The sequence below is a fragment of the Danio rerio genome, chromosome 1 (assembly GCF_049306965.1).
Source record: "Danio rerio strain Tuebingen ecotype United States chromosome 1, GRCz12tu, whole genome shotgun sequence".
Lineage (NCBI taxonomy): Eukaryota > Metazoa > Chordata > Actinopteri > Cypriniformes > Danionidae > Danio > Danio rerio.
In genome coordinates, this window is record NC_133176.1 from 47680935 (window position 1) to 47698840 (window position 17906).

The window sequence follows — 17906 nt, forward strand, 5'->3', positions numbered from 1 at the left end:
TGCAGTGATTTGCAGACGTTTCATGTCATAGCTATCATGATATTGCCTATTTTGCATCCATTTTATAATAAAACTTCATAATGTAGTCCGTGTTCAGTTTTGTTTTTTAAAATGCTGGACTCTTACAATAATTATTACAGTTGATCAACGCCATTAATTAGCACGCAAACAGATGAAGAGATGCTCGTTTGAGGTGAGTATGCATTTTATTAGTCAACCTTCGTCCTCCTCTCCTCCGAATGGTCAAACACACGATCCCATCTGTCCCCATATGGCACTCATACGTCACAGAGCATGATATGTTAGCATATACAAATACATATCCCCCTCTGGTTGTCTGTTATATAGAGTATTAGCTTCATATGAATATTGTATATACAGTTGAAGTCAGAATTATTAGCCCCTCTTTATATTTTTTCCCTAATTTCTGTTTAACAGAAAGATTTTTTAACACTTTTCTAAACATAAGTTTTCATAAATCATTTCTGATAACAGATTATTTTATCTTTGTCATGATGACAGTACATAATATCTGACTAGATATTTTTCAAGATATTAGTTATCAGCTTAAAGTGACATTTAAAGGCTTAATTAGGTAGGTTCGGGTAATTCGGCAAGTCATTGTATAACAGTGGTTTGTTCTGTGGACAATCTAAAAACATTAAGGGGACTAAAAATGTTGACCTTAAAATGTTTTTGAAACAATTAAAAACTGCTTTCATTCCAGCCAAAATAAAACAAATAAGACTTTCTCCAGAAGAAAAAATATTACAGGAAATACTGTGGATATTTCCTTGCTCTGTTAAACATCATTTGGAAAATAATTGAAAAAGGAAACCAAAATTCACAGAAGGGCTAATAATATTGACTTCAACTGTTTATTGACAGCTCCTACTTTCTCATATGCTCATAAAAATGTGCCTTTTCCAGATATGCATCTGTATATATGCTGCATTTTTATTCATTCATTTGATTTGTGTCGTACTCGAGCACCATAAATGGAAACTATACGTGCAACCTGTGAACGTTTTACAATTTACCACACTGCACCTCATAAAGTGTCTGCTGCTAGAATGATTGAAGCCACGACTCTGCTCCCACACTTCCTTCCTCTTTCCCCCTCAGGCATTAATGCTGGATCCTGCGGATGGACTGGATCTGAGGGGTCTGGCAGTGGGAGCCCCAATCTTTCCAGTGCTGGTAGTCTCCGCTGTGCTTGTCACACTCCATAATGTACTGCTGTCCTCGATAGCCGGGGTACTCATAACACACAAAGCTGCGGAGGATGGACAGCAGAAGTGTGAGACAGAAGAAAAACAACAACTTGGAAATGAGGATGTAGCGACTCAATACAAAATGGCAAGCTGTCAGCAAAAGAGTAAAAAAAAAGTGATTTTTTCATAATAATTTTTGATAAGCAACAGATTTAGCTATTAACTTAGTTAGTTAATTTAATTCCTAGAGTTTATGGGTAGTTACTACACTGCAAAAATGCTTAGAAACACAGCTGTTGTTGAGGAATGTATCTACATGGTTCTGTTTAATACTAGGGTTGCACTTCACTTTTAGATATTCGCTTGCGAACGTCCCTAGCCACTTCCCTTCGACTATACCATTGTTATAATTCTTTAGTTGACATGCATAGTGGCTCAGTGGTTAGCACTGTCGCCTGACAATTCGCCGTAAAAATTAATTAACCATAGTGTATGTGTTTAAATGAGTGTGTATGGATGTTTCTCAATACTGGGTTGCAGCTGGAAGGGCATCCGCTGTGAAAAACATATGCTAGATAAGTTGGTGGTTCATTCCGCTGTGGCAACCCCTGATGAATAAAGGAACTAAGCCGAAGGAAAATGAATGAATAGTTGCTAATAGTCTAATACTGGCCTGTTTAGCTAGAAACAAAACAAGTTGCTAGGGTGCTATCAACATGACTTGAAATTGGTTGTTAGGGTGTTTTATGACTGGTATGTAGTTGCTAGGATGTTTTGTGTGATCATATGTGATTGCGTACCAGCCCAAGCGCAAGAATCAGATAAAAAGTGTATTAAAGTCGTTAATTTAAACATTAGAACTTGCTTCTTAACTAGACTTGGGGGTCGCACACCGGATGCACCGCACCACACAGCACCATGCATTTTAGAATTTTAAGCAAAGATTTCTATCAGGGTAAGCACACCAGCACAGCATGTCAGAGGCTATCTGCGGCGCCCAGCTTTAACTCAGGGCACTGTTCATATTTCTGCAGCGTCATCTGAATAGTTTCATTTTAAATAACCTTTGAATTTGTGCATCTGGTGTGTGACACTTCCAACTGTACACACTACCCGGCGCGTCGCAGAATGGTGGACCTGGTGTGCGACATGGGTTCGGCTGGCAGAGCGTATGGCTTTTTTTAAGACTCGAGCGAACAGTTTGCACAGCGCCACGTTTGATTTGAGTTGAATAGAATTCAGTTTGAAGAGATTTGGTCTGAAACATGTACGCCTGTACAGACATCTTTATGATCCGTCCATGCGTGATCATCATAGAGATAACCAGATGATCAACAATTCTTGGCTAGAAATTGCAACAGCCGTGGGAACATAAGAAAGTTTTTGTTAAAACTTTTAAGTAAAACTTGAAAGATAAGTTTGTTAAAACCAAAAAGAGAGGCCAAGGCAAAAGTAAAGACCCATGTGGTTTTAATACACAATTACAGAATGTGTTTTTCCACTATTTATAGGTTTTACACTGATGTATATATTACACTTTTGAATGTAAAACAATGCAATATTTACAAAACTAAAATGAATTAACAATTTTTTTTCTCAGAAATTTCTCTACAAATTAGATATGTCTCTATGTTTACAATATAATAATGGCCTGTTTTTCTGGGCTTTATTGGTGATAATGGTCAGGAATGTCGGACCATTATTGCCTTTTTAGCATATCAGCAGAGGACACAAACTTGCCAGACAGTAATGTGTAAATTGTTAAGTAGGTTAAATAAAGAAAAAAACTTTACTTTTTAGATTTTTAGTAAGTGTATTTTTTATTTTGATTTTTTGCTTTTATTCTTGCCATAATAAAAACATATTTGTAGATCAGCCCATGCTCTGTTATAAGTAATATTTGAATACACTTGGAAGGTGGAACTGTCTGAGAACAAAAGCAAGTGATGCATCAAAGTTTGATTAAAAAATCTTGAATGGTTATAAAAATCTTTATAATCATTCAATTAATTTATAAAAATATTTAGTTTAAAAATCTTGAATGATATTAATGACATGACGTCGTTCCAGAAAATTTCTACTTCTTTGTTTATTTGTCTGATATTACAGGGGGTTTCTTTTGACGCATCCGATGGACGCTACGCTACCATGATGCCCCACGAAAGATTTCTTTTTTTTTTTTTTATTGATACATGAATGACGTTTACAAAATATTGCCAGAGGTGTACATAAAAAAAAAAACGAAAAGCATAATAGAGTTATATAAAAGCACAAAGACTCAATAGGTAAAACAACATGAAATAAAAAAAGAAATAATACAAATAATGCTATGCCTTGCTAACGCACAATAACTTAAACACGTCGAACAAATACACAGTTTTAACAGCTTTTTTGTTTGTACTCTCCTTAATGGTATTTATATCTAGTGCTTTCGCCAATTGGTGAAGTTTTTTTTCCCTCTCCGCTGTCGCCACAAGCTTGCATCGGTAGAGCTACGCATCGATGGATTTACTCTCCAATGTTAAGGCCCTCAGTAGTGATTATTAAAACACACTGAACTGAGCTGAACTGAACTTAAACACTAAATACTGAACTACACTGTTCCAATTTACTATAACCATTTATGTAAAGCTGCTTTGACACAATTGTAAAAGCGCTATATAAATAAAGGTGAATTGAATAGTTCTTTAAGTACCACTGAGAGAAGAGGTTTCTGACTGCTAAATTTACAATGATGAATATGAAACTTAGAAAGGATAAACAAAAGATTAATAACATAAGCTTTATTTTCCAACTTATCATAGTAAAAAAAAAACAGAAATAACATTCATACAGTAAAAGAAAATGTCACAGCACTTTATCATTTTATAAATTTAGATATCTTCCACCATAAACGTTTTGTATGCTAGAAAAAATGAGGTTCTGCTTTGGGGTATAATGAACAGAATGAACAACGGACATCCATGTCTTCAATAAATCTGGTTAAAATGCTTAACAGGTAAAATTTGTATAGTATCTTAAATGAGATTTTTATTTATTTTATTTGTAATTAGATATTTATTAGGTAATATGGGTAATACCCAAACGTCCTCCAATCCAAAAAAGGATTCATGAATGAGAGTGAAGCAACGCAACTCATGCGAATAGTTCACGTAATGATGACAAAATGGCGGATGTAGTATGTCCGAGTTCCATTCGTACCGCTCACATTCATACATTCATACATTTTCTAATGGTCAAGTAGTATGTTTAAATTCATATGCAGTACCTACTAAGTAGTAGGTGGTTTCAGAAGCATGCCTTTGCATGTTTAAGTACATACCAGTTGCTAGATTATTGTAGATCAGGGGTGTCCAAACTCGGTTCTGAAGGGCCGGTGTCCTGCAAAGTTTAGTTCCAACCCCAATTAAACACACAGGTATACTAGAAACTTCCAAGCAGGTGTGTTGAAGCAAGTTGAAGCTAAACTATGCAGGACACCGGCCCTCCAAGGACTGAGTTTGGTAATCCCTGTTCTAGATGGTTAGTAGTTGCTTGCGTTTTATGTATAGTTACATACTAGCACAAATAAACTTCTAGCTTATTCTGGCTTCTCATAGTAACAGAATTAACAAGACGTGCATTTTTCAAAAGGATATGGGAGCTGCTTATGTCTGTGCAAGAGTTGCTTCCAATTGCTGAGAGATTTCGTTGGTATTAAGATTTCATTACTAGGCGATAACCTAGTCCATGTGATGTATGCAATTTATATCATCTGCTTATAAATTATCACTGTGTTAAATTATCAGGTTCCTGTGATGACGTGCGCTGAAATGCTAACAGATGTGGCGGTCGCAGGTCTTGTAAGTAATGCTGTTGTGTAATGATCTGAGTGTATCTGGTGTTACACGTGAGGAATGTGCGGTCAGAGATATTTTATTTTTGACAGTATGTTGCACTAGACTGTTTGGTGAAAGCACAATCATTAACACTTACAAACACACGGACTTGATACTGAGAATTGTGAGCTAGTGATGCTGTCGTTTGTGTGTGTGTTGTCAGCACAGCTGTTAAGCATGAGCAGTTTGCAGTTGAGGAGAACAGTAGTTTGGCAGCGATGGTGTTTTTGTGGAGCGTTACTCACGCGCCGCACTGCACATGCATGGAGCCCACTTGCTTGTCGCACCAGCCCATGGCCTGCAGAGATGGGTAGTCATCACACAGCTCTACACTGCGGCCCATGAAGTTCTCCTTCTCAAAGATGGTCATACGACTGTCCTGGTGGACCTACAAATGGAGAGACAGAGATTGAAGGAGAAGTGGAGGAAAGAAATGGAGGTAAGAAAATATCTACACTGAAAACAATGGTTCAAAGATGATTCCTTTAACGTACTTTTAGTTAAGTGGTCGTAAACCATTTATTTGAGCTGAATTTAAACAAACAAAATAAGTTGACATAACTAAAATTAATTTGTTTAAATTCAACACATTTAAATTGTTTGTAACAATTTTTCAGACAATATTTTTCATTGTAGGTTGTTTAATGATGTTTTTTAAATAAACATAATTTACAGTGAATTCAGAGGACACTAAATGCGTCATCTACACTGTAAAATGCAACTTAATTAATTAATTAGTGAGTAAACCTGTTGCCTTTAAGTTGACTTTACTTGAATATACTCTTGTTTTGGAAATGGACTCAGATTAGTTTTATCATTTTTGAATCCATTTAGCCAATCAGCAGGGGCCTCATGTACAAAGACTTGCGCTGAATTCATCCTAAAACATTGCGTGTGCACAAAGCTGTAAATGTGCATACACAGTAAAAAATTCAGATTTCTGAAACACTGCGTACACAGAATCCCACGCATATTTTCTTTGTGCAACCAAATTAACGTGAAACTAAGCGCACGTGCACGAGCGCAAACCCCTCCTTGCCTCCTCCCCCGTATAAATATAGTAATGACTCTACTTAACTAAACTAAACTAAAAAAATATGGCAAAAGCAAGCAAGAAGAGAAACTTCACAGAATGTGAATTGGAGGTGCTGCTATCAGAGGTAGACCAGAGAAAAACTGTGTTATTTGCAAGTTTGTTCTCCGCAATTAATAACAAAAGAAATTAAAAAATTGAGTGGGAGAGTTTAGCTGATGCTGTTAACAGAGTGGGGTCTGAACATCGCACTGTGAGTGAATTAAAAAAGGAATGGTCCGATGTAAAGATGCAGGTTAAGAGGAGAACAGCGGCGCACTGTCAAAGTGTGGACCAAACAGGTGGGAGATTAGGGGATGCTAAACTAACACCCTTTGAGGGGAGAGTTCCCTCATTTGTGGACTTTACTATCTGGAGTAGTATCCGTGTTTGTGGGAGACACGGATCTATTAGAGCAACACTTTGTTGGCAACGTCCCTCTGCTCTTATCAAGGTAGCCCCACTTTCATAACATTTCTTAACAATCAAAATGTATTATTATCAGAAATACAAAATAAATGCATGATCATTTCTTAGTGGATACTGATTCTGGAATGCATACCTGGCCACCCAAAGATCGCTGAAATTGAGTAAATTCATCTGAGGGCACATCATGTATTAAATGAGTGTGACATAATTAGGGCCACATCTGAGAGAGGTACTTAAAAGTATTGTTTGGTGTGGGTAAAGTCAGTCAGTGAGTCATGGTGGGGCAGTGGGTAGCACAATAGCGTCACAGCAAGAAGGTCACTGGTTAAGCCTCAGCTGGGTCAGTTGGCTTTTTTGTGTGGAGTTTGCATGTTCTCCCTGTGTTCGCGTGGGTTTCCTCTGCCTGCTGTGTTTTTTCCCACAAGTCCCAAGACATGTGGTATAGGTGAATTGAATCTACTAAATTAGCCGTGGTGTATGCAGTAGTGTATGGGTGTTTCCCAGTGTTGGGTTACAGCTGGAATGGCATCCGCTGCTTAAAACATATGCTGGATAAGTTGCCGGTTCATTCCACTGTGGTGACCCCTAATTAACAAAGGGACTAAGGTGAAAAGAAAGTGAATGAATGAATGTTGCATAGTGAATGTAGATTCTGGAATGCATACCTGGCAACCCAAAGATTGCTGAAATAAGTAAAATCATCTGACGGCACATCATGTATTAAATGAGTGTGACAATTTAGGGCCACATCTGAGAGAGGTATTTAGAAGAATTGTTTAGTGTGAGTAAAGTCAGTCAGTACATTAACGAGTATGATGGATTTACAAGTTTGTCGATCTCAAAATATGCCAAACCTTTCCCTTTGTGGGAATCCAGCAACTGACTCTGATTGGATGTAAAGGATGGGCTACTTTTCATTCTTCTTGAAAAGGTTTTGTGTTGTCATTAAGCTGGAAAATGTTATTTGACCTGGCAACCCTGCCGGGAAATCTCCTATTGTTAGCTGTTTGTCAGTGATGTGGAATTTTATGTATTTCATTTCAATTAATTTTTACATACTGAATATATTGTGAAGGGTCGGTTGGTTTTGGCACATTAGTTTGCAGTTGCTACGTTTTTATTACGTTTCTTATTCCTTGTTGCAAACTTGATGCTAAGCCAAAATCGTCTATCATATTCTGCTTCCTGGAATCGGCTCTTTTTCTATTTCAGTCAAATTCATTCATTGCATTGGAGGAGTGTGTGAGCGCTGGGAGTAAGTGTTCAGCATGTGTTCACACACTCACAGCGCTGCAGATGGGGCGCAGGGACATCATCCTCTCCACATGGTAGCCCAGATTGCCGCTGTAGGCATCCCACTGGGGGTATTCTCCTTTCTCCAGGACAAACTGCTGCCCCTGGAAGTCGTGGTGCTCATATCCCACCCAGCTGCACACAATCAGAATCAAAACTTTTTCACCTGCTCAAAGGTTAGGAATAAGTGAAACATTAGAAAACTTGTTTATTTCCAACAGCATACTAATGCACTTATTTGATATCAATTGAAGGATTGTTTTTAATCATTAATCATCTGTGGAATCTTTCATTTACACAAGATCTTTTTTATTGGATTAAAAAAAAAGAAAGTAAATTTATGATGTTCTTCACACACAAGAAAAATCCTTATTTTGTTAAAAAGTCATTATAAACTGGCCAAGAGTAGGTTTTGTTTTCTTGCTGCGCATACATGCTAACACCTTTGAACCTTTATTTTTAATAGTTTAGCATTAAGTTATTTGATTAATTTTTTAACATGAGATTTCTATGCCCTTCAAGGCTTCATTTATTTGGTTAAAGGGCACCTATTTTACCCCTTTTTCAAGATTTAAGAGTCTTTTGTGTCTCCAGAATGTGTCTGTTAGGTTTCAGCTCAAAACACTCATCAGATTATTTATTATTATACATTTTTTTTAAATCTGGGAAATTTGAACTGTTACAACATTGTAGCTGTTTTTGTAACCTGTGCCTTTAATGTTCCCATGTGCGTGTCAGAGCCAAAGCTTCTCCTTTTAAAATTGGACTGTCGTGCAGCTGTGGTGATGAATTACATAGCGATTTTACTCTCTTCATTACAAGCATGCACTGTTTTAAAAATTACAACGTTAAAACTCATTCACAGTGAGCTGAACAGATCTTTTAATCCCAGTTGCTATGCTCACGTCCAGTCTTGTTGATATGATTGTATGTGTTACTACGGAGGCATGTTAATACGCAGCTGTCAATCAATTCAGTGGGTGGGGAAACTACACTCCTACGTCATGTTGCGGTGGGCCTCAAAATGGGAGGGATTCGGGTTCTATTTTAACGTCAGGAAACTTTAAAATTAGAGACTTATTGTGTTTCTGTCACTCCAATATGACTGTAGACACAAGATGATTTTCATCATAGATGCCCTTTAACAATTACAAAATAATATTCATTCATTAATTTTCTTTTCAGCTTTGTCCCTTTATTAATCTGGGGTCGCCACAGCGGAGTGAATCGCCAATTTATCCAACATGTTTTACGCAGCAGATGCCCTTCCAGCCGCAACCCATCACTGGGAAAACAAAACAATATATAATAATAAAACAATATATAAATAATATAGTTATTATTAATTCTAATTGGTAATATTGTTAAACATTACTACAATTTTAATGCCCTGTTTACTATTTTAATAGACTTTAAAATTTATATTTTAAAACATATTTTATTCATGCGAAGGCACTATTAAAATGACAGATTCTTTCTCAGGATAAACGGTTAAATAAAGAACTTTAAGAATAAAAAACAAGGGATAGTTCACCTAAAAATGGTGTCATAATATTCTCATGCTTGACTATTTCCAAACCTGTTTGAGAATCTTTCTACTGGTGAACATGAGAAAGACCACATTTTTTGAGAAGATCATGTGCTATGATTGATCACGGCTGGTCCTGCATCAACAATCATTGATAAACCAATCAGATGAATCCAAGCCTTTAATAAATAGCTCTTACCTCCATTCTCTTTGTTTTTCTATCCCCTATCCACCCCATCAGCCCCTTTCTCCTACCAGGGGCAACTTGATCTCAAACCTGCTTCTAAGCTATACAACCAGGTGGGAGCCCTAGGCTCAAGTAGCTCTGAGCTCAGGGTTCTCTCCCGGGACAGCATGCCAAACCTGCTACTAATTTCAAGCCATAGCTAAGTGTGAACTCTTGTAAGGCGATATTTAAAAAAAAAATGCTGGTCATTTTTGCTACTGGAAGTCAATGAGTGCCAGCAAATATGTTTTTTGTGTTCAACAGAAAAAAAGAATTTCATATTCATTTAAAACACGTTTTGGGTGAACTATCCCTTTAACATTAGTGGAACCTTGTAGTTATATAAAGTTTTTGTACAATAAAAAATGTAATTGTTCATTAAATGATTATGATCCTTTGGAAAGCTGTAAACATATTTTAATGAACGTTAAAAACGTTTAAGTGTGGGATTTTTTCTTCCTAATAATCTATAAATACATTATGACAAAACTAATTACAAAACTACTTTGCATTATAGCAGCTCGGTCATAATTTATTACTCCTCAAAACACATTTTAACAAATCGTCTCAAGCTGAAACACTTAAAAAGCGTTCAAAAACATCTGAAAGTGTAATTTCCGTACTAACTGTCAAGATTTTGCAATCATTAACACAGAGTGGGCGACTCACGCGCCGCTCTCCACACGGATAGAGCGGATGTTGTCAAACCCACGCTCCTGGATGTTGCGGCACTCAGAGGTGAGCTCCTGACACTTGCCTTGGAAATGCTCCTGCTCGAACACGGTCACCTGAAAACACACACACACACACACACACACACGTGCACGTGCACATGCCACGGTTTCATTCTCTAATTTGGAGAAAGTTGAAATCTGAAATCTCTCTCCTACACAATCCTCTGCTGTCCTCTGTCTTATAAATAATACACAATTCTTTTGGTAAATGAGCAGCAGAAACTATCCAGAGCATTCATCTACACACAACTGTCTCAAAATCTACTGCAGCAGAAGCCTTTGTTCAATTATTGATAGCTAGGTGCCTTGTTTCTTACTCTCAGACAAAGAATCAATAGCTTGTTTCTTACTTTTTTATTTTTGCGTCTCAAAAGAGAGAAAGAGAGAGAGAGAGCGGTCAGAGTTTCTTACCTTAAAGCAAGGAGCCATGTCAATGCCGGATGCTGATGGGTTTGTTTGGATGGCAGTAACTCTGTTCATCTTTTTTTCTGCACAGAAGGAAAGACTTGAAAACTTCTTCAAATGCATTTCACTATCAGTCGAACTATAGTTAAGTTGAGTGCTGTTATGGTGTGTGACGTACGTTTGGGCAGATGCACAGTCCTAAAGCACAGCTGAGCTAAAGTATTCATCATTTCTGTAATGTATACTGCTACGGCAATGCTTTCAATGCTTTTGTAGACTATCACTCTGTAGTTTTTCATACAAGAATTGGCATTGCTTCATTTAACAACTGGCAAAAGTGATGTTTGTTGGCCTTCGGTGATGTGCTTCAAATTCCGGAAGTACTTTAGTTTGCAGTGCAAGATGTTGAGACGTGCTTTGGAATAAATTTGAAGAACACAAGAGTTATTTTGAATTACATGAGAGAGATGTTGCAGAAGTCTGTCTGTCTGAGTAACTTTTGAGTTACTTTTTCATACCTATCTAAGGCTTTATCTCTTTTAAAACTTGCAGTGTTTCTTTTTTTTTTTAATAGAGGAGCTCTATGAGTATACCGACAAGAAAATGAATGAATGAATGAATGAAGTATATTATCTTTCAATTTTTAAATCTGTTTAGTGACTAAAATATTATTTTAATAAATATATATTTTTATAAATCTGTTTTGTTTACAATGAACAAAAATTCATTGCTTATATTCATTAAGAACTTGATAAAATATTCATTTTCAAAAAGGGGTAGTCAATTATACTTAGCATTGTATATATGTATATATAGGTATATGTATATAAAAATCTCTTCGTTAAACAGAAGTTGGGAAAAGAATTAACAGGGGGCTAATAATTCTGACCTTAACTATATGTATGTATGTATGTATGGATGGATGGATGCATGTATGGATGTATATATAAAGTATGTATGTATGTATATATAAATGAATATATATATATATAAATAAACAATTATTAGCCCCCTGTTAATTCTTTCCCCAACTTCTTTTTAACAAAGAGATTTTTTAAACACATTTCTAATCATAATAGTTTCAATAACTCATTTCTAATAACTGACATTAAATAATATTTTACTAGATTTTTTAAGAATCTTCTTTACAGCTTAAAGTGACATTTAAAGGCTTAACTAGGTTAATTAGGCTAGCTAGGCAGGTAAGGGTAATTAGGCAAGTTATTGTAAAATGATGGTTTGTTCTGTAGACAGAATAGCTTAAAGGGGCTAATAATTTTGACCTCAAAATGCTTTTTTGAGCAAATTGTCTTGCTCTGTTCAACATAATTTGAGAAACATTTAAAAAAAAAGAAAAAAAAACATCATCATTAGTCATCATTAGTATCTTAAATATAAGATCATTAGTTACTTATACATTTTGAGTTATTACATCGCTGTGAGTTCTGTTAACTTAAACACAGTGAGCCCAAACAACTATATAGCTACTCAAATGGTTCGGTATTGCTTCTAGCATTAGAGCTAAGTGAACACAAAGAATATAATTCATTAACAATTTCTCATTTTATTTGAGTTCTGCTTAACAAAATAGTTTTATGAGTTACCATAACTCTTTGTCGTTGAGTCAAAGTAACTTGTTAAAAATATATGTTAAACTAACTTATTTCATTTAGTGATTTTCACTGTTAGATTTTAGTATATAAATATATAGTTTTGTAAATTGTCAATTTCAAATATAAAGGTCACAGGAAAAGCGTCGAGAGAAGCCTTTTATAATGAAATGTTCTTTAGAGAACCATTTTTAAGTGTGGAGGACATTTAAACAAATCTAAAGCTTTTCCCAATATAATGAACTTTTTGTGGAATAGAATTGATAAGGTTTCAACCATCCAAGACTATGAAGAACTTTTCATTTTTAAGAGTGCATCTGACTGAAGAACATGGTCATATTTATATTGATTAATACATTTAAATAATTTAATTAATCTAAATTACTTTTTTTTTTTCAAAATTAAATAAATCTAAATAATTAGCCTTTCCTTATCTTACCTGAATGTCCACTTGTCCTACTTTACAGTGATGCCCTTCGTCAGTCCCGTTTGTCCAGAAGTTTTATGTTTATTTGGCGCTTCTGTTTTATAGCGACAATCACAGCTGGTTGCGCGTCGTGGAGCTGAAACTGATGGAATGGCCTTGTGAGGGTGTATGTGTGTGTGTGTGTGTGTGTTTGGGTATGTTTGTGAGATCATTCTCTTCATTGTGAGTCCAGAGTAGCTGAGCATTTTGCTCAGTCAGCTCATTGGATTTGATGGAGCCGCGAGCGAGTGTGTGCGTGTGAATGCAGACGCGTTGAGCTGCACAATGAATGGCTGTATTCCTATCGGTCAGCACTGTGCATCGTATGGTACACAATGAGCGGCCTATAGGTGGAGAATACAGGGATTTGACCCACTGCATACAGTGGACGTCCTCTCTTTCAACATCCCAGAAACATGTCTGTGGTTTGTCTGCTCTTTTAAGGTTTGGACAGCAGCCATGACAGATGTAACACAACGTGTGCGAGGAAACAATGGGAACCAAAGTTTTAATGTGCATTTTTTTTACTTTGTTGATGTACAATGATTACATTTGGTCACTTTTTATGTTTTAAATGAATATTTTTGTTGGTCTCGCAGTTTAGAGATGGTTAGTGTGATTTTAACAAGTAGGACATGTAAATGGTGGTTCCTTTTTATTAATATTTTATACATGGAACTTTGCCTGTGTTATGGCACCTTGCTGCAATTTTAGTTTCCCTAAATGGGATAGTAAAGTTGAGACTGAGTCTGATTATCTGCATAATATTAAGATATTAACTATTTATAAGCAGTTATAAAGTATGATCCTATTCTGCATGCCTAATCCTACCCAAAACCAAACCGACTTCTGCCTTACTAACTATTAATAAACCGCTAATTATTACTTTATTAAGCTAGTAGTGTCAGTTTAGGTTTGCTAATATCGTGATTGGGACCTAAACTAAAGTGTGACCATACTTAAGTGTTACGATATTACCTTTATGAAATAAAGTTTTGAATTAAAAACTGTAACCTATTGTCATTTATTAGGTAAATAACGAATTGAGCAGCACTTCCAAATTTTCTCAGTCAGATTTTGGCCATTTGAATATTAAACAATTAAAATATAAAAATAGTATTAATAATGTAGAGCTTGACGATTTTTCCAGCCTCTCTTGTAAAAAGTAAATCCATCAAAATTCGTGGATAACAAGAAATAGCCTAATTAGTTTTACAATTTGGTCATTTTTGTTCTTTCAAGAATAAGTTCCAAGATTTAGAATAAAAGTTCCTTGTAAATAAGGAAAGCGAAAGCGAAAAGTTGACTTCACTTTCATCAGATTAAGCTTTTGATGGGTTATTTTCCCAAATTATGATGTCTTAGCAGTCAAAATAAGACAAATGAGCTAAAGTTTGGGACTAATTCTAGAACTTTGTTGGGGAGATCTACTCTTTCAAACTACCCCTGGCAATGAGCCTCGTTTAACATCCATGCTGATCCTGTAGCAACATTTATAGACAGCCAGTCACAATTAAGGGATAAGTTTAGAGTTTTTATTAAGATTATAGTTTCCCAGGGATGGGTTGCGGCTGGAAGAGCATCCGCTGCATAAAAACGTGCTGGATAAGTTGGCGGTATTTATTCCGCTGTGTCGACCCCGGACTAAGCCGACAAAAAAAATGAATGAATGAATGAATGAAGTTTATAGGCTTACATTTAGGGTTATATGCTTCTAAATTATTGTTATCCAACTATTTTTGCCCTGATTTTGGGATTATTTTAGGGTTAGGTTTACCCTAGCTTAGGTTTAAATCACACGCCTACAATTGCTTGTCTATATCTGCACAAAAAAACAACAGGTTATTTTAACCCAGTTTTGGGTGTAATAGGAACTAACCTATCTCCTGGGTTATTTTTTTAATTCAATTATTAAGCCAGAATTTAACCCATTGTTTAGGTTAGTCCATATTTTCAATAGTATCTGGATGCAACCTTTTATGATGCAAGCTGAGATTGCATCACTCAGCGATGCAATGTCAGACACAATGCACTCAAATGGAGCAAGTGACGTCACGATGAGGGGTAGGGTTATGGGTGGGGTTAGGTGATCCCATTAAAAAGCATTAGATGCAGCTCAGATTGCACTGCACCAGGTCTGCATCCAGACCCCTTTCCATATTTTACTTAATTTGAGCTTAAATAACCCCGCATTTTTAAAAATGTGTACTATGTAACCATTAAAATCTTTCATAAATATGACATATTTTTTTTATCTTTAAGACAGGAATACATTTTTTATGTAATAGCACATCTATTTTGTTATAATTATGGACATTTATTTATTTTTTATATACTGCCATCATCAACATGGCTGCTTCGCAATTTATTTAACCCAAGATGATGTTAGTGAGAGTGTTTGTGTACTATTTACTGCATAGTCTTGTAATAGAAGGCATAATAAAATTAAGAACTTTACAATGTTGCATAATTCATAAAGATGTATTGAAAATTAGTTAATTTATACACAATATATATATTTATATCTTTTATTGTTGTCAATAACAACCTTAATATGTATTTTAGGTAACATATTCTGACTTTTGTTTTACTTTTAGATATTAAATTTTTACTTTTTACTCTTTTGGTTTTAAAATTAAGAAGTGTGCATGGATCAGAAATGATTTTACCAGACATTTACGCTAAATTACTGTCATCTTTTGGTGGAATCATTTACTTTCCAGCACTAATGATGGTTATGCTTTAGGGACAGCTCCTTAACCCCCTTTGAATATTTAAAAAAAATATTTCCCAAATGATGTTTAACGGAAAGGAAAATTTCACAGTTTGTCTGATAATATTTTTCTTCAGGAAAAAGTCTTATTTATTTTATTTCAGGTAGAATAAAAGCACTTTTAATTTTATTTAATTTTATTATAATTTTTTTCAAACATTTTAAGGTCAAAATTATTAGCCCCTTCAAGCTATAACATGTTGAAAAAAATCTTCTCTCCACAAACATAATTATAATTATATTATAAGATGCAGTAAATAGTTCACTAACACTCTCACCAACATCATCTTAAGTCAAATAAAGTGAGACGCAGCCATGTTGATGATGGCAGTATATAAAAAAAAATAAATGTCCATAATTATAACAAAATAGATGTGCTATTACATAAAAACATAATTCCTGTCTTAAAGATTTGAGAAACAATGTCATATTTATGTCAAATTTTAATGGTTTCATAGTAAACACAAGCAATCACTGAAGGCGGTGTGATTTTAAACCAATCCCTACACTGTAAAAGCCAACAGTCAACTTTATTAAATAAAATGAGTGTAGTTAACTCAAAATTGACTGAAAGTTAATTCCGCTCATTTGAAAAGAGTTTTGAACTCAGTGTTGAAGGTAATGAGTAAATTAAACACCTCACCTCAGCACTTCTACTTAAATGGCGTAAGTTCACAGTACTCGTATAGATTTGTTTTTTTAACTCAAATTGTTTGTAGCAATCAGTTTTCTCAAGCAGTTTGAGTTAACTTATTGGGTTTTACAGTACTCAGTTGATTTGAGTTCTCTTCATTTATCAGGTTTTACTGTGCTCAAATTGTTTTGTTTCCGCAAATGGATTAAGTTCACAGCACTCATTAAGATTCGTTTTTGAACTTAAATAGTTTGTTGCAATCGGTTGCCTCAAACGGTAACGGATTTTACAGTGTAGGTAAAGCTAACCCTAAATTATTCACAAAATCAGGTCAATAATAGTTGGATAACAATAATTTAGAAGCACACAATGCTAACTGTAAGCCTATGAACTTAATATAAACTCTAACCTTGTGCCTTAAATGTGACTGATAGAAATGTTGCTCCAGGATCAACATAGATGTTAAACTAGGCTCGTAGCCAGGGGTGGTTTGAAAGACTAGATCCCACCAACAAAGGTCAAGACTTTGTCCCAAACTTGAGCTCATTTGTTTTATTTTTACTGCTAAGACATCATCATTTGGAAAAATAACCCATCAAAAGCTGAATCTGACGTAAGTGAAGTCAACTTTCGCTACTGTATTGTTGTTAAGTAGAGAAAACATTTTATTTAGAACTTTTATTCTAAGTCTTTGACCTAATCCTTAAAAGATTTGAAAAATGTAAATACTAATAAGGGTATTTGTTGGTATCCATGAATTTTCAAATGTACTTTTTACAAAAGAGACTAGAAAACTCGTGTGAGATACGGCCTGGATGGCATTGCCATTTTGAAGGTGTAATAACGCCTATTCACCTTCTATCTACATATTTTGTGACTGGGTGTCAAAGTTTGCATTTTTACGCAAGGGATATGCTTCTATAAACTATTTTAAATATACATTTCTTTAAGCCAACAGTAATGCTCACCCATGAAAATGAAGTTTTAATTGGTGTGCTTTTGCTGCCATAAACTCCCGCAGTTGGCAAGACGGTTGCCAGAGTTTTAACACAACATATGGGCTGCATAAGCAGGTTAGTGTACTTTGTAAATTAAACAAATAAAAACTTTTATTGGCAGCTTTCATTTTATGAAACATATAAATTAGGAATAAGTTTGGAAATGTGCCACATTTTCTATTTGGTTGATCAGGGTTTGGCTTTGATGCTCCATTACACTGACAAACGTGATTTAATTCTGTCGGTTTTACAGTAAGTGCCAGGGAAACAGGCTAATGTGCTTTCAACATGAGACAAACTCATGATGAGCTGCTGGCAGCAAATGCATTAGGCTCTTACCAAAAACATCTAATAGAAGAGTGGCATATATTTCAGCCTTCAGTACATAAATGAACATGCACATAATCATGTTAATTTTGCAGTTTGTCATTTTATAATGTTGTAAAGTTTTAAAACCGGTCATTTGTATATATATTAAAATAACTTCTTAGGTTTTAAAACTAAGTATAGTGTCCTCTGTCTCTTTCTCTGTGTCTGTGTGTTTGATGATGGGGTGATTTCTTTTCTGTGTGTGGGTTGGTGAGCTCAGCGAGTTTGTTTCTGTGGGCCTAATCCCCCCATGGTGGGCGCCAGCCTATAAAAGGGA

At 35.3% G+C, this 17906-nt stretch overlaps 1 protein-coding gene across 1 annotated transcript; it reads right to left on the minus strand.

The window, feature by feature from the left end:
* Positions 1-187: 187 nt before the first annotated feature.
* Positions 188-12968, minus strand: cryba1l2 (crystallin, beta A1, like 2). The gene is made up of 6 exons (NM_001005965.2): positions 12829-12968; positions 10786-10862; positions 10310-10428; positions 7880-8021; positions 5338-5480; positions 188-1276 (listed from the first exon to the last, which is right to left on the minus strand). Exons 2-6 carry the CDS (start codon positions 10852-10854, stop codon positions 1129-1131), a joined length of 621 nt encoding a protein of 206 aa, NP_001005965.2. The 5' UTR covers positions 10855-10862; positions 12829-12968; the 3' UTR covers positions 188-1128.
* Positions 12969-17906: the final 4938 nt, after the last annotated feature.

Bases quoted from the DNA above. Each gene is read 5' to 3' on its own strand.
- cryba1l2 (NM_001005965.2), bottom strand. From the start codon at position 10,854: ATGAACAGAGTTACTGCCATCCAAACAAACCCATCAGCATCCGGCATT. The intron at 10,429-10,785 runs GTAAGAAACTCT...GTGTGTTTTCAG, and splicing joins ACATGGCTCCTTGCTTTAAG to GTGACCGTGTTCGAGCAGGA. The intron at 8,022-10,309 runs GTGAGTCGCCCA...GATTGTGTGCAG, and splicing joins ATCCGTGTGGAGAGCGGCGC to CTGGGTGGGATATGAGCACC.